This window comes from Solanum tuberosum, unplaced genomic scaffold (genome assembly GCF_000226075.1).
Source record: "Solanum tuberosum cultivar DM 1-3 516 R44 unplaced genomic scaffold, SolTub_3.0 scf00480, whole genome shotgun sequence".
In the NCBI taxonomy this organism is placed as follows: domain Eukaryota; kingdom Viridiplantae; phylum Streptophyta; class Magnoliopsida; order Solanales; family Solanaceae; genus Solanum; species Solanum tuberosum.
Window position 1 is genome coordinate 67,275 of NW_006239415.1, and position 15,344 is coordinate 82,618.

Sequence of the window (15,344 nt, forward strand, 5' to 3'; positions counted from 1 at the left end):
AGGGGGGGGGGGGGCTAGAGTTGAACTATTTTTTATACTTAACTTTTCCCACTAATTCTTTTGCAGGGAAATGATTGCCTACATTGCGAATACTTTAATATTCATATTGAGGTAAGACTCAGTAACAGTTCATTATAGAAACTAATGTTGTTTCTTTTCTTTTGTCTTAAACTCATTTTGTTCCTTTCTATGGTACTTAAGGAGATTTCCTGTAGTTGTATGCTATCTCCAATTAAAGCAATAGATCTTATTGCATTTGTTATTGTGCTACTCTTTTCTCAGGGAGTTGTATTTCCCCATTTTCCCTATATTAATATCTAGTAAGTAGTGTTATTAACACTTCCTGTTCTAAGCGTACCTGAAGGTCTCTTGGTGCATGGTTGGTTATTATCCTTTTTTTTTTGGTTATTGAACCAATAATGTTGCTCATATGCTCACTTCTCACAGCGGAGTTATCATAGCTCAAAGCATCTTCAGTATCGGATATCTCGACAACAATACAGGTAGTTCTTCCCCCTGTATTTATTATGTAACACTTCACTTTTTGTAGATGGTTAACAACTGTTTTCCTATTAGTTGAAGTGTGTGGTACGTGCTGCACATCACAATAAGTTGGCAAGCATCCTGATTTGGCACCCAATTGAGTAACTAGAAGAGTCTCAGTCATTTCTTAAATCATTTTCTTGAGAATCACAAGTAGTTGGTACTCTAGGAAGTGCTGGAACTTGGACGGTAAAAGTCGTGAGACTCATGTCCTGAGCTGATCGTTCTCCTATTTCTGAATGTTGAATAATCACATTATTAGAAGGAAAACAATTAAGTACTTTGGTTAATTTTTAATGGCTATTAAATAATAAGGGAATTTAGAAAAATAGAGAACGTCGGACAAGGATGTTGAAGTAGTAGGTTGAGTAATTCCTATCAGTTACAGGAGTAATAAGTTGATTAATCAAAATCATTGAAGGTTAGAAACAAGGAGTATGAAAGTGGGACATAGCCTTTGGTTGTCGGACATGTGACCAGATGCATCTGAGTAAAAAATCTAGAACTCAATCAGGAGGATTTCCTGAGAAAAACTAGAGTGATGAGATCCTAGGGAGACAGCAAGTTGAGGTATTTGTCACTGGACATTTCAGGAGATGCATATATTGATCACATTTCACATTTTTATATTGAAATAACCAACTAACAAATTGCCAGAACCACTGACCCGCACCAAGAGTATGGTCTGAGAGAAAGCTGACCTTGGGAAAGATAAAGCAAACGAAATTAGCAGATTGGCAGTCCAAAAGTATTGGAAGAACAAACAGACTGACTGCGGCACCAACTAGCATTCCAGTATCAAACGGAAGTGCCGACCAAAGGCCAAAGACTAAGCACAGTTTCAACCTTATAAATCTAAAGCTCTAGATGGAAAGAAACCAGAGAATACATAAAGGCAGCAACCAATGCAAAGCCTGCAATTAACGAACAATGAACACCGGCGAAATCTTAGCTAACAACAAAGACTAGGCTATGATACCATATGAAGCCATAGATTTGGTGGAAAACTATCTTTATTAGGTTGTGCATATCAATAATATTAGTTGTAGTGTTATTTACATGAAGAACAAAATAGTGGGTATATACACCTGGGTTTCTAATTTTTTTACTATTTATTATTTAACAGACCAAAGAAAGGGGGAAACAGGTAAAGACCCAAAGAATTACCATTGATGCTCATATGCATCACACCTCAGGTTAGGTGTTGTTGAGCACCTGTCTAGTTTGTGAGATCCCTCCTTAGATGCATTCTTATTGAGATTTTCTGAACATTTTTCTTAGATTCTTTCCACTACAATAAATTTTCCAGATCAAGAAAATTTCTTTTATTTACACAGTAATAATGTAGGGAGATCGTGGGGCTATGTCTTTCTTCTCTATATCATTCTTCAAGTAGCTCGAACCATAGTTGTTTTTGCATTCTATCCTGTCCTTTGCTACTTCGGTTATGGTTTGAATTGGAAAGAAGCTATCATCATCATATGGTCTGGTTTGAGAGGAGCTGTTGGTTTGGCACTCTCCCTATCTATTAAAGTAAGCCCTTCTCTGCTCACTTCTGATTCCATATGGTTTCCTGTATCATTTAACTTGAGGCTTAGATTCAAATGTGCACCGAAGATATATTATCATTTTGTGTTGAGAATAATTTTTACTTTCATTACTTTATTGTCTAGTATGATTTGTACTGGTATGAAATATACTCCTAAGATAATAGGGTGTATAATGTGTAGATACCAGTACAGTATTCTGCTCCATTAAGTACTGATGCACTTTTCGGATTGCTTTTATTGGTAGGTATACCCCCCCCCTCCCCCCAAAAACAAAAACAAAAACTAAAGTATAAATAAATAAAAATAATAGTAAAAATAAAATAAAATGGAGGCTTGCTGCTTCAATTTAATTTGAAGCGACAGACTAAGCGGTTAAACTCAGTATTTATGGAGAAGATACCTTTGATTTGATATCGTACATCAATTAGAGTTAGAGCAATAGAACTTATCACCGAGTAACCTAATTGTTTGAGAGCATAAGAAGCTGATCATTTTCTCACTTATTTGTCAAGCTTTATGAAGCATATCCACAACGTAGGCGCTGGAAGAGGGATGATATATTTTCTTTTACTTAATAACATTTACACATGGTTTTCTTTCTTAATTTCCAGGATGCTAGTGGTGATCCAAAGTATCTCAGCTCAGAAACTGGAGCTATGGTATGTTTTTATTGACGAATGATTGCAATATAGCAACAGTTCATTTGCCCTGCTTTTGGAACTCATTGATTCATTGCCATAATTTACTTGTAGTTTTTAAGCATCTATTGAAGCTTAAGCTATCAACTTTCTTTGACATGCAACTGAAACTCTTTTCTTTATGGTACAGTTTGTTTTCCTCACTGGTGGAAGTGTGTTACTGACACTCATTATCAATGGATCTACCACACAATTACTTCTAAGTCTCTTTGGTATGGATGCTCTATCAGAAAGTGAGGTAAAGTTCTGGTGTAATTGAAGTTCTCTTGTATTGAGGAACTTACCTGCCCTTGATATTGTGATTCAAGATGTCATTTTATTTAGTTTCACGTTGAGTGTTCAATATCAGTAATTACCCTTTTCATTGAAAACTTGAAGGCCCTACCTGTGCTTTTGTGTATATTAAATCTTAGCAATCAGCTTTTTGGTGTTATGGATTGAGAGGAATCAATGATGTTCGGGGAAAAGGAGCATTTTTTACATAACTTGAAATATAAGTTCCTGTATTTAGTAATTATGTGCAGAATTCTCCAATTTTTTTTGGAATGTATAACTTGATAGACTTGGTAACATCACTGCAGGAAGTTGGATGTGAACTAACCTACGCTCCGCTTGTACTAATCCAAAGCATCACCTTATTGTTGTCTTTCTCTATTTTATAAGATTGCATTTACTTAAAAAAGTGAGTACTATGCTACCTGCATGTCTTCAAACCATCGCATCCTCTGATCCTCACTTTGTTCATGGCCTTTGTAAGCCTCTGAATGCACAAGGATCATCAGTTTGAACTCATATTAGTCCTATTTCCTGATAATATATTTTCATGTAAATATGAAAAGAAATATCTGTAGAGAATTAACAGTCAAAATTATATCTGCAGAGAATTAGCTAGTTCATTCTGGTCTTTGTTAAATTCAAATATGTGGCAAATTACTAAGAAACATACCCGGTGTACTCAGCCACTGCTTGTATATCCATATTTGAGATGTTGTCTTTTGTTGCGAGTGCCATCCTGCTTATAGTACAATTTGTTTCAGAAAATCATGGTCAATTATGCAAAGCATCAACTATTGAGAAAAGCTGAAGAGTTTTCCAGAATCTGTAGTGGAAGCAATAATCCTTTTGATTGGATAACTGTTGGAGGTTATGCCACATGCATAAAAGATGTCTGTGAAGACACAGTTTGGCCTCCCTGTACCACCAATCATGGCTATCTAGAAATAAATGATATGAAGACTATGAGAGTATGCTTTCTGAAAGGTCAGCAACTGCATCCAGACTAGTTGCTCTATAGTTTGCTCTTACAACCTTTCTGGTGTCTGGTACCTGCATTTCTCATCTGGGCTTTCAGCTTCCCCCTTGCTTTCTTTTGTAAGTGTTGCATATCAGATATTGCTTCTCTGATCTATTTGATTGATAGGTTATTGATGTTGTACATTGATCATGAACTAGGGCCCTTATTTTGTAAGTTAAACTTAAAATATTTTCAGTCTGTTTGTATGAAAGACCTGCGTGTTCTTCTCCTCCAAAATCCAAGGAATATAAGGAATTGAAGAGTTAGAAAGCAGTGTGAAGTTCTCTAATAAGCTGAACCTTGACTATTTTGACCATTTTTTACATCAGGACCCGATTGGTAGGGGATACTGTGAGCTTACATCATGCAGAGATTTGCCTCTAGAACATTTATCTTCTTTACTGTATCTCTGCATCCCTTCTTGGTAACGTTTCAATATTTCATTAAAAACTAGAGCCTCTATTTTCCTCTGCTAATAGGAGTAAGCATGCAATTCCATCTTGTCCATAAATCTTAAACGCATACATGCGATCTTGAAGTTTTGCCACCTCGAAAATCCTAATAGATATGTAAGGCGGTACACTTGATTTCTTTTTGTTCTTCATTTAAATATTCACCCTGTGGACTTTATTCAAGGTGACACTTCTTTTCTCCTTTTGTCTTCCATTCTTAATGCCTTTACATGAGGCTTCAGTTATTTGCATTTGGTTTTGCTACAGCTACTCGTGAGGCTTACTGGTCAACATTCAACGAGGGGAGGATAACTGAATCCAGTATCAGTGTTTTGATGGAGTCAATAGATGAGGCAATCGATCTGGCGACTCAGGGATTACATGACTGGAATTATATTTCTACTCGCCTCAAGTTTCCAGGATATTATAAATTCTTCAGCACAAGTGTTTGTCCTCCCAGACTGACAAAATGGTTTGTGCTAAAGAAATTACAGGATAGTTGTCATATATGCTCTGCATTTATCCATGCTCACAGAATCGCAAGACAGCTTCTTCTTGACTATACTGGTAAGAGTGAGTACCATCTTCAGATAAAAAGAATGTGGCTGATACAGTAGGTAGACATTGCGGAGTAGTTCTTATATGCAATCAGATTCTAACAGCAATGGTTTTGTATGTGTACTTTTTCTTTCTTAACATCAAATGCCAAACTCCTACTCTTTGAGAGTTGTGCCTCCTGTTCGTAAGAGGTCCTTTTTTCCCCTTGTGTCTTTGCCTTCCTTTGTTGCACAACTCTAATGTGAATTTAAGTCTTCGTGGATCTGGGAGTTGTGGAGTTGGCTCCTGAAGTCATCTAACAATCTCTCTACATTTTAAAGGTGATAATGGAAATGCTGCAATAGTTGTTGCTGAAAGTGAAGTCGAAGAACTAGATGCAAGGAAGTTTCTAGAAAATGTGAAGAATTCAATGCCTGAGGTTTGTGAATGTTTTCGTGGTAATCATGCATTGTAGCTCTTGTTTAGATAGCTCATTGACCAATTGATTGTCAAGAGTTTGCAACATGGTTTTCTTAAATTCACGTCTACTTGCTGGAATATAACATTATGCATGCTCTGCAGTTGTTCGAATTAGAGGATGATGAGTTGCGCATCTGAGCTTCCTTCCTTCTGACCAGAGTGGGTCGCTCAAATGTTAAGCACCCTCCACCTCCAATCTTGAGGTTGTGGGTTTGACTTTTGAGTCACCGAGGGAGCGGAGTGTGGAACTCCTGGGGAGGGGTCAAAAAAAGTATCTAAAGACAATGTGCAAAATCATCCTATGAGCAATTTTCTTATAAAAAAAATTAAAACCATGCAAGCTAATCAGACACATTCATCTAAATTAACCCTTTTAATTCTGTCCATTCTAGATCATACATCAAACCGAATCAAGGCAAGTTACATTTTCAATGCTGAAGTGTCTGGATAAATGCCTCAGTAATATGGAGAAAGATGGGATTTTAACTGAGAAAGTTGTGCTGCATGTACATGATTTGCTTCAGGTAACTGTATTTCATGCGTCAATTTCCAGCGCATAGCATTGTTTTTGTGTTATGCTTATTGAATTATTTTAATTGTGTATAAATGTTTTTCAACTCCAAACTAGAATGACCTTGAAAAGCTCTTGAGAAGTCCTCCTTCAGTAAGGATCCCAAAGCCAGGAGATGTCCTAAGCATACATCCTTTGTTGGCAAACCTTTCTCCTGCTATTCAAAGTGATTTGGAATGCTCCGTGAACAGTATATTGAAGACACCAGGTTGTACACTCTACACCAAGGGTTCCAAGCTGACAAGTGTTTGGCTGATAGGAAATGGATCAGTTAGGGTAAGTAAAGGATGCATAAAGCATCTATCAAGAATCTATATTTCCAGATAGCTAGCATTGATTGTATTTATGTTTGGTCATTGAAAAAACTTTCCTTCTTTCTTCTCCAGTCGAGAAGGAGCCCTTTTCCTATTCATTGTCATGTGGATTCAACATATCATCAAGGAAGTGTTTTAGGTCTATATGAGGCTCTTGCCGGAAAGCCATATTTGAGCGATATGGTGACAGATTCTGTGGCTCTCTGTGTCGAAATTAAGCTGGAGTTGATCATTTCAGTACTAGCCCGTGGAAATGGCGTAGAAGAACTGTTGTGGAAGGTGATCTTTGACAATCTTTCCACGACTCTAAGTGCAACTCAAGCATTTATGTTATCAGAAACGTCACAAATAAGTACTGTTGTAGTTGAATGTAGATGAGAAAATGCTGCTGTCTAGAGTGGCTTCAGATAACTGAATTTTACTTTCTATTTATAAATCGAAGGTTTCATGTATATATATATAATTAATGAAAAAGGAAAAGTTTCGCTATTTAGTTTGACAAGTTCTTCATAAACAAGGTACAATATTTTCGGAATTTAATGATCAATCCCATGTGCAGGAGTGCACCATTGTTGTGTCTAAGCTCTTGGCGCCCGATATGTTTAAGAAATTCTCAATGCAAGAAGTAAGAAGTATTGTTGATGAGAGATCAGTCATGAATACTTTCTCAAGTCAAGAAGTAATAGAAACTTCTCATCATTCTATCAACTTCCTGTTAAGAGGTTGCTTGAGAGATCAAAGTACCAAACAACTTATTGAGTGCCCAGCAGTATTACCATGTTCCATTTTGAGTGAAAGCATCCCGTACAGCAGCGCCAATGGAACGGGTAGGTCTCCTCATCTGAACTGTTAATATCAAAGTTTAATTCCTTGTTAGTTTGAACAATAACACTCAGCAGAAAAAGTGATTTTTCTTCATCTTCTTTGTTGAGACGGTCACATCGTCAAATGCTCATTAGCCTGCATGCTTCTTCATTCTGTTTATAAACTTTTCTGTCATAAGGTTCTACTCCAGTAAGGTTGTTTTTGCATTGACTGGATGCTCATGAATAAATGTTTGTTAAAGAAAAGAAAGAAAGAAAATGGTTGCAGAACTTACCCGACCGCTGGTTGTCTCCTACTATTAGTTGACTTCTTTCTTGCTTTAAGCAATACTTAGAACCTAAGGGAAGTAACTATCAAGGGTGTCTTCCTTGAAGTATTCCTGTAGTATGGTTTTCTAACTTGGATGCTTGGTGCTTTTGTAGCTGAGAGTTCTGGATCATGTTCTTATTCAAAGTACAAAGTTGTGAAACCAGCAAGGATAGTTCGAATAGACATTTCAGCAGTATGAGAGTTGGCCATGCAAAACTTTAGAAAGAAGCAAAAATTGGTAAGCCAAGGAGATAACACAATGTCTAACATTGAATTGCGTGGATTAGTTGGTCGTAGCTTTTTCATCTTTCAAGAGTGTACTTGCTGTCGTTCTATGACTTCACTTTTCCATCACGAAAAAGCTGTAAAGTTACTTGGCTTCATTATTTTCTATGCCGGGGCTAAGATTGTATGCCCATTCTATTTCTGATGTCAGTGCAATTTACACTGCTTGATAATTTATGTAATGAGTTTGCAGTTGCAATTTTAGTATATACTCCTTCATTGTACTGCTTAAAAATCAAGGTATAAAACCATTGCATGTTTGAGTTTTCCTCCAGAGTTCTACTCTCTGTGTGTGACCAAATGTTAAGCTTTTTCAGCAAGTGGAAACTTCACTCTTGGAGTTTTTGCATGTCTGCACTTTCTTTCACCATGAAAATTAGCAACATGTATATATTTCTGTCTGGATTCTTAACAGGGTTGCTATTGTATATTCCATTGTTTCTTTTGTTATAATAGATATTGAATACTCATCTGATCAACACCCATCTTTACTACTTGTGTACTGCTTATGGAATTTAATTTCATGGGACTGTGCTATTGGACGATCTCATCCGTTCACATATTGCACAAACATGTTTTTGATTTCTTCGGATATATACATGATTCTGTTTGTGCACATTTCAGTAAATCGACTATTGGCTCTACAACGATTGTTAAACGTTACAAATATTCATCTATATATGGTTAACATTCATTTTTAAGGACAAGTTCCTACAAAGTAAAGCAATTTAGTTTGAACTTATTGAAGTGTGCGATCATCTCATCTAGAGCTTAAGTTGTTAGAGAGAACGTACTTTTATTATTTAATTGTTTTCTCAACACGCCTCCTCACGTGTGGGCCTTATTATTTTTTTTTCATGAATCAAACATGTGGAAATTCTTTTTAATATGGGTGACTGTGAGATTCGATCTCAGGACATCTGTCTGCTCAGATATCATGGTGAAGTGTATGACCATCTCATGTATGCTTTGATTACTTAATTGTATTCTCCATAGAACTTTTAGGAGCTGTTTATTTTAAAGGAAATTCATAGAGTGCTGTGATGGTCGATTATTTTACTTGAAGTACTATACTTGTTATTTTTCAAGGGAAAAAAAGTTATCTTCTGCTCTCCGTCTAGGTTGGTAAAGGGCCGGTGGATTACCTGGAAGCTAAGTCGAAGTTCTCGGTGGATTTGTGAGTGGTTGATAAACTGTGTGCAGTTTCAACCTATGTTGCTTGGACTTTTCAAAAATGTCAACGGGTGCGTGTCGGATTCGCCAAAAGTAGTGTATTTTTGAAGATTTCAAGACGGGTGCAGCATCAAAAGTGAAGAGTCCGCGCAACTAAGATTTCAATAAGACTATGCTACAAGGTTTGTGTAAGTCGCATTCCTATCCCTCCTTATTTTCTTTAATTGTACTAGATGTCTGATATTTGTTTTGGGGTTTGATTATTCCGTATTTGTGCTGAAAAGGTCCATTTGGGAGGTAAAGCTCTCTGACCAAAGCCGACTCATTCTTACCCCACCATATGAGTATCATATATATATATATAAAGAGAATCCTAGACCTGCCTACGTGGCGTCATCACAAACCAAGATTCCCTCTTAATTTGTTTTATTTTCAAAATTAGCTTTCGCTTTCATGAAAAGTTGCGACTTTAATGAAGAGTTGCGACTTTTATGAAGAATTGTGACTTTTATGAAAGTTTGCGTCTTTTATGAAAAGTTGTGACTTTTATGAAAAGTTACAACTTTTATGAAAGGTTGTGACCTTTTCGATAAAACACAAAAAAAAATTGTTCACACTACCTTTTGTTTTCTATAAATAGACTTCCTCTCATTTTAAAACAACGAAAATTTTGATTTTCTTTTTCTTCTTCTGGATAGTTAAATAATTGTGTACTTTGCTCTTGTTGAATGACTCATTGACACTATTTTTTTGTATCAATATACTGGTGAATAGAATCGTTCTTTCCTGAGAGGATCTATTCCTTTAAATCTCGGGTACTAGGGGAAATAATTTCCTTAAAGGGACACTGTGCATTCACTGGGCTTGATTTTTTCCATTATGTTTCATTGTATTGTTACAAATCCTGGTATGTTTTTACAATCATTAATTTATGCTTATATTATTAATTGTTATTTTTGAGTACATGCTTTAAATTTTGTTGTTTATGTTCCTGCAATATTATTGTTTTAAGTATTTGTTAGTACATATTAAATAAAAAACGTTAATTGAGTATTTAAACAAGTTTTCTCTACTGAAATTGTTGAAGGTACAATAAAAAAAACCTTACAAATCTCTAATTTATTCATTAACAACGTCATTTCTTCACATACAAGGATGAGATTTTGTGTTCTTTAGAAAATCCTCTGAGAGTTAATAACTTTGCATGCCCATATTTTTTTTATGTTGTTGTTATCTATTTTTACTAAATTTTATCACTGGATATTATGAGTACTTTAAGGATTGAAATGTTAGTCAATGTTTTGACGTATGTTATTTTAAAACATGAGAACTTTTCTGGTTAGAATGATTTGTTATCATCATTGGATATCTCATAGTTTACTCCCTTTAATGTATGCTTTTTCTCGCTGTTTTGTTGTCTCCTTAAAATTGTATTGATTATTTTTCATTTGGTATGTATATGATCTCACTTGGACAGAGCTTTCGTCCTTTTAATGTTTTTTTTGTTTTTTTCCTTCTCATTAAGCTCTACTAAATATTTTTGGTGTGAGTTATGACTATTTTCAGCAAGCTTAATTTGAAGAATATGAAACAAAACCTGCTATAAATAAAAGTAATATCTTAAGCTACCAATGATATGTCTATTAACATTGATTTGTTGTCCTTTATGTCCCAAGTCATTGCTGAGCATTTGAGTTATCTAGGTTAGACTCATTTTTAATCTTATAATGTTCGAGAATATTTCTTTAACATGAGTCTAGAATCTAACATTTTGATCTACTTGTACTTTCATAATGCAACAACTATACATATATATTTATGAAAAAGTCGTAAAATTGCATTGATGAAGTATCTAGAAGGGCCTTCAGAGCAGCAGTTTAATGAAGAATGAATTTCTAAAAGGGTCAACAATATTATTTTGCTGTTGTTTCAAATTTATTTGTCTCCTTCTATAAATTTTGTTAGAGTAACAAAGTAACAATAACGAAATGTGGTGAACGTTTGACCTCAAACAAGTAGATTGTCTCTAAAAAAAATTATTTATGTTGTTGTGGTGTACATTTTAAACGGTCTTAACTTATTTATAACTAATATTGATTATAAAAAACTTTTATATAATTTGTTTTAACAAGAAGTTTTTCTAATCATAAAATTATCAGTTCTATATTTTTCATGTACAAAAAAATAGAAAAAAAATATGTTTAATCACTACATAAAAACATCACTTAGTTTTAACAAGACAATTATATCATCAAACATATATTATGATATTTTTAATCATTCATTATATATTTAAAAATTCTTGAGAAATGTGATAATGTCAAATCATTTAATTTCTATTGAAATGTTCTTAAAACCTACTAAATTTATTTTTTTTATCTTGTAACAGTCGATTATTAGAAATATTGTTTAAAAGCTTAGAAAAAATATTTTGCGCGGGTAAATTACCTAGTCATAAATAATAGAACAATAACAATATACTTAATGTGATCCCACAAGTGAGATTTGGAGAGAGTGCGGTGTAAGTAGATCTTACCCCTATTTTGTGAGGTAAATAGGTCATTTCTGATACTCCTCAAGAAAGAGTATCATAGGTAATATCGTAGCAGAAAACACAACATGGTCTTGTGGGCCTTTTCTGATTTGGAAAGAACTTTAGTTGGTACTTGGTAGGGCATTCACAAAAATATAAGTGCACCAATAACAAAACAATGGATACAGACAAGTCAAAACAATATATTCATGCATATTCCTATTTCAATTAATAGTATTCTCGTTGTTGTCATATTCCCTCCAATTTAATTCTCTTCTTTTTTGATGACTAATTCTTTTCCTTATACTAAATACAATTATTATTAAGATTAGACTAAATAACATTCAGATTTTTGACACATCACTCGATATATTTGTGAAAATATCACTAAAATATCAATAAATCATATTGATTCTCCAAAGTCCATGTCCACTAGCATCCAATATTAGTGTCTAGTTTCATGTTACGTCAATTTGAGCTTGCTTGATTTGTACCATTTCCATTAGTATTTCATATTATAGTGTTATAAAAAATATAGTCAAAATTGAAACACCATTTGGATGCATTTTCCAAACAAATATATTGTAAGATTATGTTAATTAATTGAAGGAAGAATCCTATTAGGATTTGGGGCAATGAATCAATGAGAGAACTTATATATAAATAAGTAGAAGATGCTTCCCTTATAATTAAACTATGCATCTAAAAAAATTGCTACCATACTGACGTACCGGTGAACTTGTATTATGTTTTATAAAGCTCTTCACTTTACATTATCACTCCAATGTGGAATTATTATTTTTAATAATCTGCGCTCATTTCCAAAAACTTACTAGCCTAGATGTCAGTTCTTCTCTATAATCTGTCGTCATCGCCCGCCATTTCCTGGTGTCAGTCATATAGCATGTCAACACACAAATTAAAGTGAATATATATCACTTAATCATAACTAAGATATGAAAGTTTATATGCAAGTAATATGCCTTGATTCATTTGTTATATATGTTCTCACTAATTTATCAACTACTATTGCATAATGTGTTATTTAAACATGGTCTCCACTTCTTAGTAAGTCAAAGCTCAATTATAAATCTATTTAACCAAAGTAGTTGATGAACATTAGTTACATAATAACCTTAATTAGATTTAAAATGATGCATAATAGGATATATTCCACATAGAAATAATCTCCAAGGCCTTGTTAAAAACTGGAATAAACTCATGGATATTCAGTTCTTGAGAAAAATCAGTTAACTTTATTTATTGCAAGTAGCTATTAACATTCTTACAGTATCTTCTTCTTTTTTCATTCTACTTTTCTTTATAAATCTTCAGAAAATCAAATTAGGACCACAAGATTACTTGCCTATTTCAGTCATATTGACATGATAATGTTTGTACGAATATTTTTACAAAATGATAGTCTGCGGCGGATATACTGTGTTCAGAGGTGTATCCAAGAGGGGATCATCGGATTCACGTGAATCTATGCTTACTTCCTGAAATCATATATAGTAGTATTATATTTTTAAAAAATATTTAAACATAAATGTGTGCCGTCGTGCGATGATGATTGAGTATACCTCTCTAAGCGAGGTTAGAAATTTGAATCTTTTATTTATCTTGTTTTATTTTCCTTTCTAATATTGGGTAACGTCTCTCTAAGTGATTGTAATAGCTAAAAAATAATAATTTTGGACCTATATTTTTTTAATTTTAATGTTTTCAGTGATAAAAATTTAAATATCAAACCGATCAAATTTATATCTAGATTACATTTTTGTAATTATGCATCCATTATCTCAAAATTCTGAATACTACTGTGTTGGTTATATTTAATGTGAACTCAATAATTACATAGACCTCACATGTATATATTTAGGACCCGTTTGGCTCCAAGAATACTTGGGGAAAACTTGGGAAGGGGTGTTTGGTCATATAACTTGGCAAATATATTCGTCAAGTATAATAGTAGAAAAAACTTGTATTTGAGCCAAGTTCTAATATTTGGGAATTTAAAAAAAAATTAAAACTACCACAAACTTTAATATTTAATAAAAAAAAATATCCATAATTTATTAATTCCAACTAATATTTGTTACTACCTCCTCCGGAAAAGTTTGAGTTCTAATTTAAGTGATAAAATTGAGACAAAGGAACAATTTGTGTTTAATGGGCTATAATTATAATTGAATCAGTGACAAATTTGAGTATGCAATTAATGTATTGTCTTACCTATATTGTTATTTGTTATTGTTGATTGTTATCAATTATATTATAAAGTTTTTTGTTAATGAAACATATTCATTATAAAATGATAATATAAATTTATGGTATTTTAAATAATTTTTAAAGCTTATGAGTATAAATCATATTTTTTGATAGTCAAATATTTTTGGGACAAGTGGTGTAATTTCACCAAAAACTTGGCCCAAATATTATTTGTTAAGAATATTTGAGAACTTGAGGTCAAACGCTGACTTAGTTGTGTATCAAATTATTATGTATAGTAAATGTTGAAATTATTATAAAGTTTTTCATAAAATTCAATTTCTAAATATGTCGATGAAATGACATAGAAAAAATATACTTTTGACTTTTCTCGTGTAGAAAGAGGGTGAACCGTCATATTAATTGGTAAAGTGTGTAGCTAGTTGGTGCAATAATGTATAGTAGCTAGCTACAAGTAGATTAAAATATTTTTGGAGCCCTGAACTATACATAACTTTATCCCAATTCAAGGATTTGCATAAACAAGACACTAGTGATAGTGCAAATGTGCAACCATTTCAATCATATGTTGGATCAACAGATAATTTATTCGGTTAAACTCATAGAACCCGCCCTATTTAGATAAAGCTAAAGGAGGAAGTATGATGGAACATGACCTAGCCAGCAGAGGCGGAGCTAAAGATGGTTAAGAATAGCTATTGTATATATAATTTAAATACCATTTATATATATGTATGAATATTCTTAAATACCTTTAATAAAATTTCGAATATGGATTCAGCTAGGGAAAGGTGAACTTTTATGGGTCGACTTTTTGCTGATTATTCTTTTAGCTTAATTTGCTTTTCAAGGTTAAAAAAATGTCATCCAGCTGTATCTTCAATGTTAAATAAAACATCATTCAACGGAAACAAAAGTGTTTTTTGCTCCCTTCATTTCCGGAGACAATTTTGGGCATATGTTCCTATGTTAAACGCAATTTGACACTGCATTAATAGTGGCGAATCTAGAGCACAATCTAACGGATTTATTATGGTTCAAGTCAATGACGTGTATTGTCCATTTTGATCCAACAGATCTCACGAATTTGTTTCTTGGACTACGTCATAATCGAGCCCTAAAACGTACATATCATGTGAACTATCTCTTGTTCGATTTGAGATTTGCCAAAAATGTCATATACAATACCCCTCGGTTTATCAACCTAGATGTGTGTTGGTCCTTTTCTTTGATCTATATTTTTTAAATTAAGTTCAACATAATTTTTTTCTAAAAAAACTCTACCATTTAAATGTATTATATGGACGTAACTATAGAATTGTCCACACGATGTGTTTAATAAGTGTGGGACAATATAAAAATATGTCCCATAGTCGTTCCTTTACTTATGTCCATATATATAATATATATATATATATATATATATATTTTATATCCAACCAAATGCTAGCAATGGTGGTGTTTTCCGGTAGCAAACCGGCATCATATTCGCCAACTTGTGGCCATCTATGTCTCATACGTATAAATATAGGCAATAGGCCCCATACC

The 15,344-nt window shown here is 33.5% G+C and overlaps 1 protein-coding gene across 3 annotated transcripts in view; it reads left to right on the forward strand.

Moving 5' to 3' along the window:
• The window catches only part of LOC102594424 (sodium/hydrogen exchanger 8-like), a 16,864-nt gene extending 7,467 nt beyond the window's left edge, over nt 1-9,397 (forward strand). For 2 of the 3 annotated variants that reach the window (XM_006364367.2, XM_015303936.1), the window contains 13 exons: nt 67-111; nt 448-503; nt 1,892-2,076; nt 2,705-2,752; nt 2,922-3,029; nt 3,829-4,051; nt 4,805-5,104; nt 5,416-5,513; nt 5,947-6,078; nt 6,183-6,401; nt 6,512-6,718; nt 6,999-7,266; nt 7,687-8,127. In XM_006364367.2, coding sequence (XP_006364429.1) covers nt 67-111; nt 448-503; nt 1,892-2,076; nt 2,705-2,752; nt 2,922-3,029; nt 3,829-4,051; nt 4,805-5,104; nt 5,416-5,513; nt 5,947-6,078; nt 6,183-6,401; nt 6,512-6,718; nt 6,999-7,266; nt 7,687-7,772 — 1,975 coding nt within the window. In that variant the 3' untranslated portion in view covers nt 7,773-8,127. Of the gene's footprint in view, nt 1-66; nt 112-447; nt 504-1,891; nt 2,077-2,704; nt 2,753-2,921; nt 3,030-3,828; nt 4,052-4,804; nt 5,105-5,415; nt 5,514-5,946; nt 6,079-6,182; nt 6,402-6,511; nt 6,719-6,998; nt 7,267-7,686; nt 8,128-8,979 lie in introns of those variants that run through there. The other variant, XM_015303935.1, reaches the window with a different exon arrangement.
• Nucleotides 9,398-15,344: the final 5,947 nt, after the last annotated feature.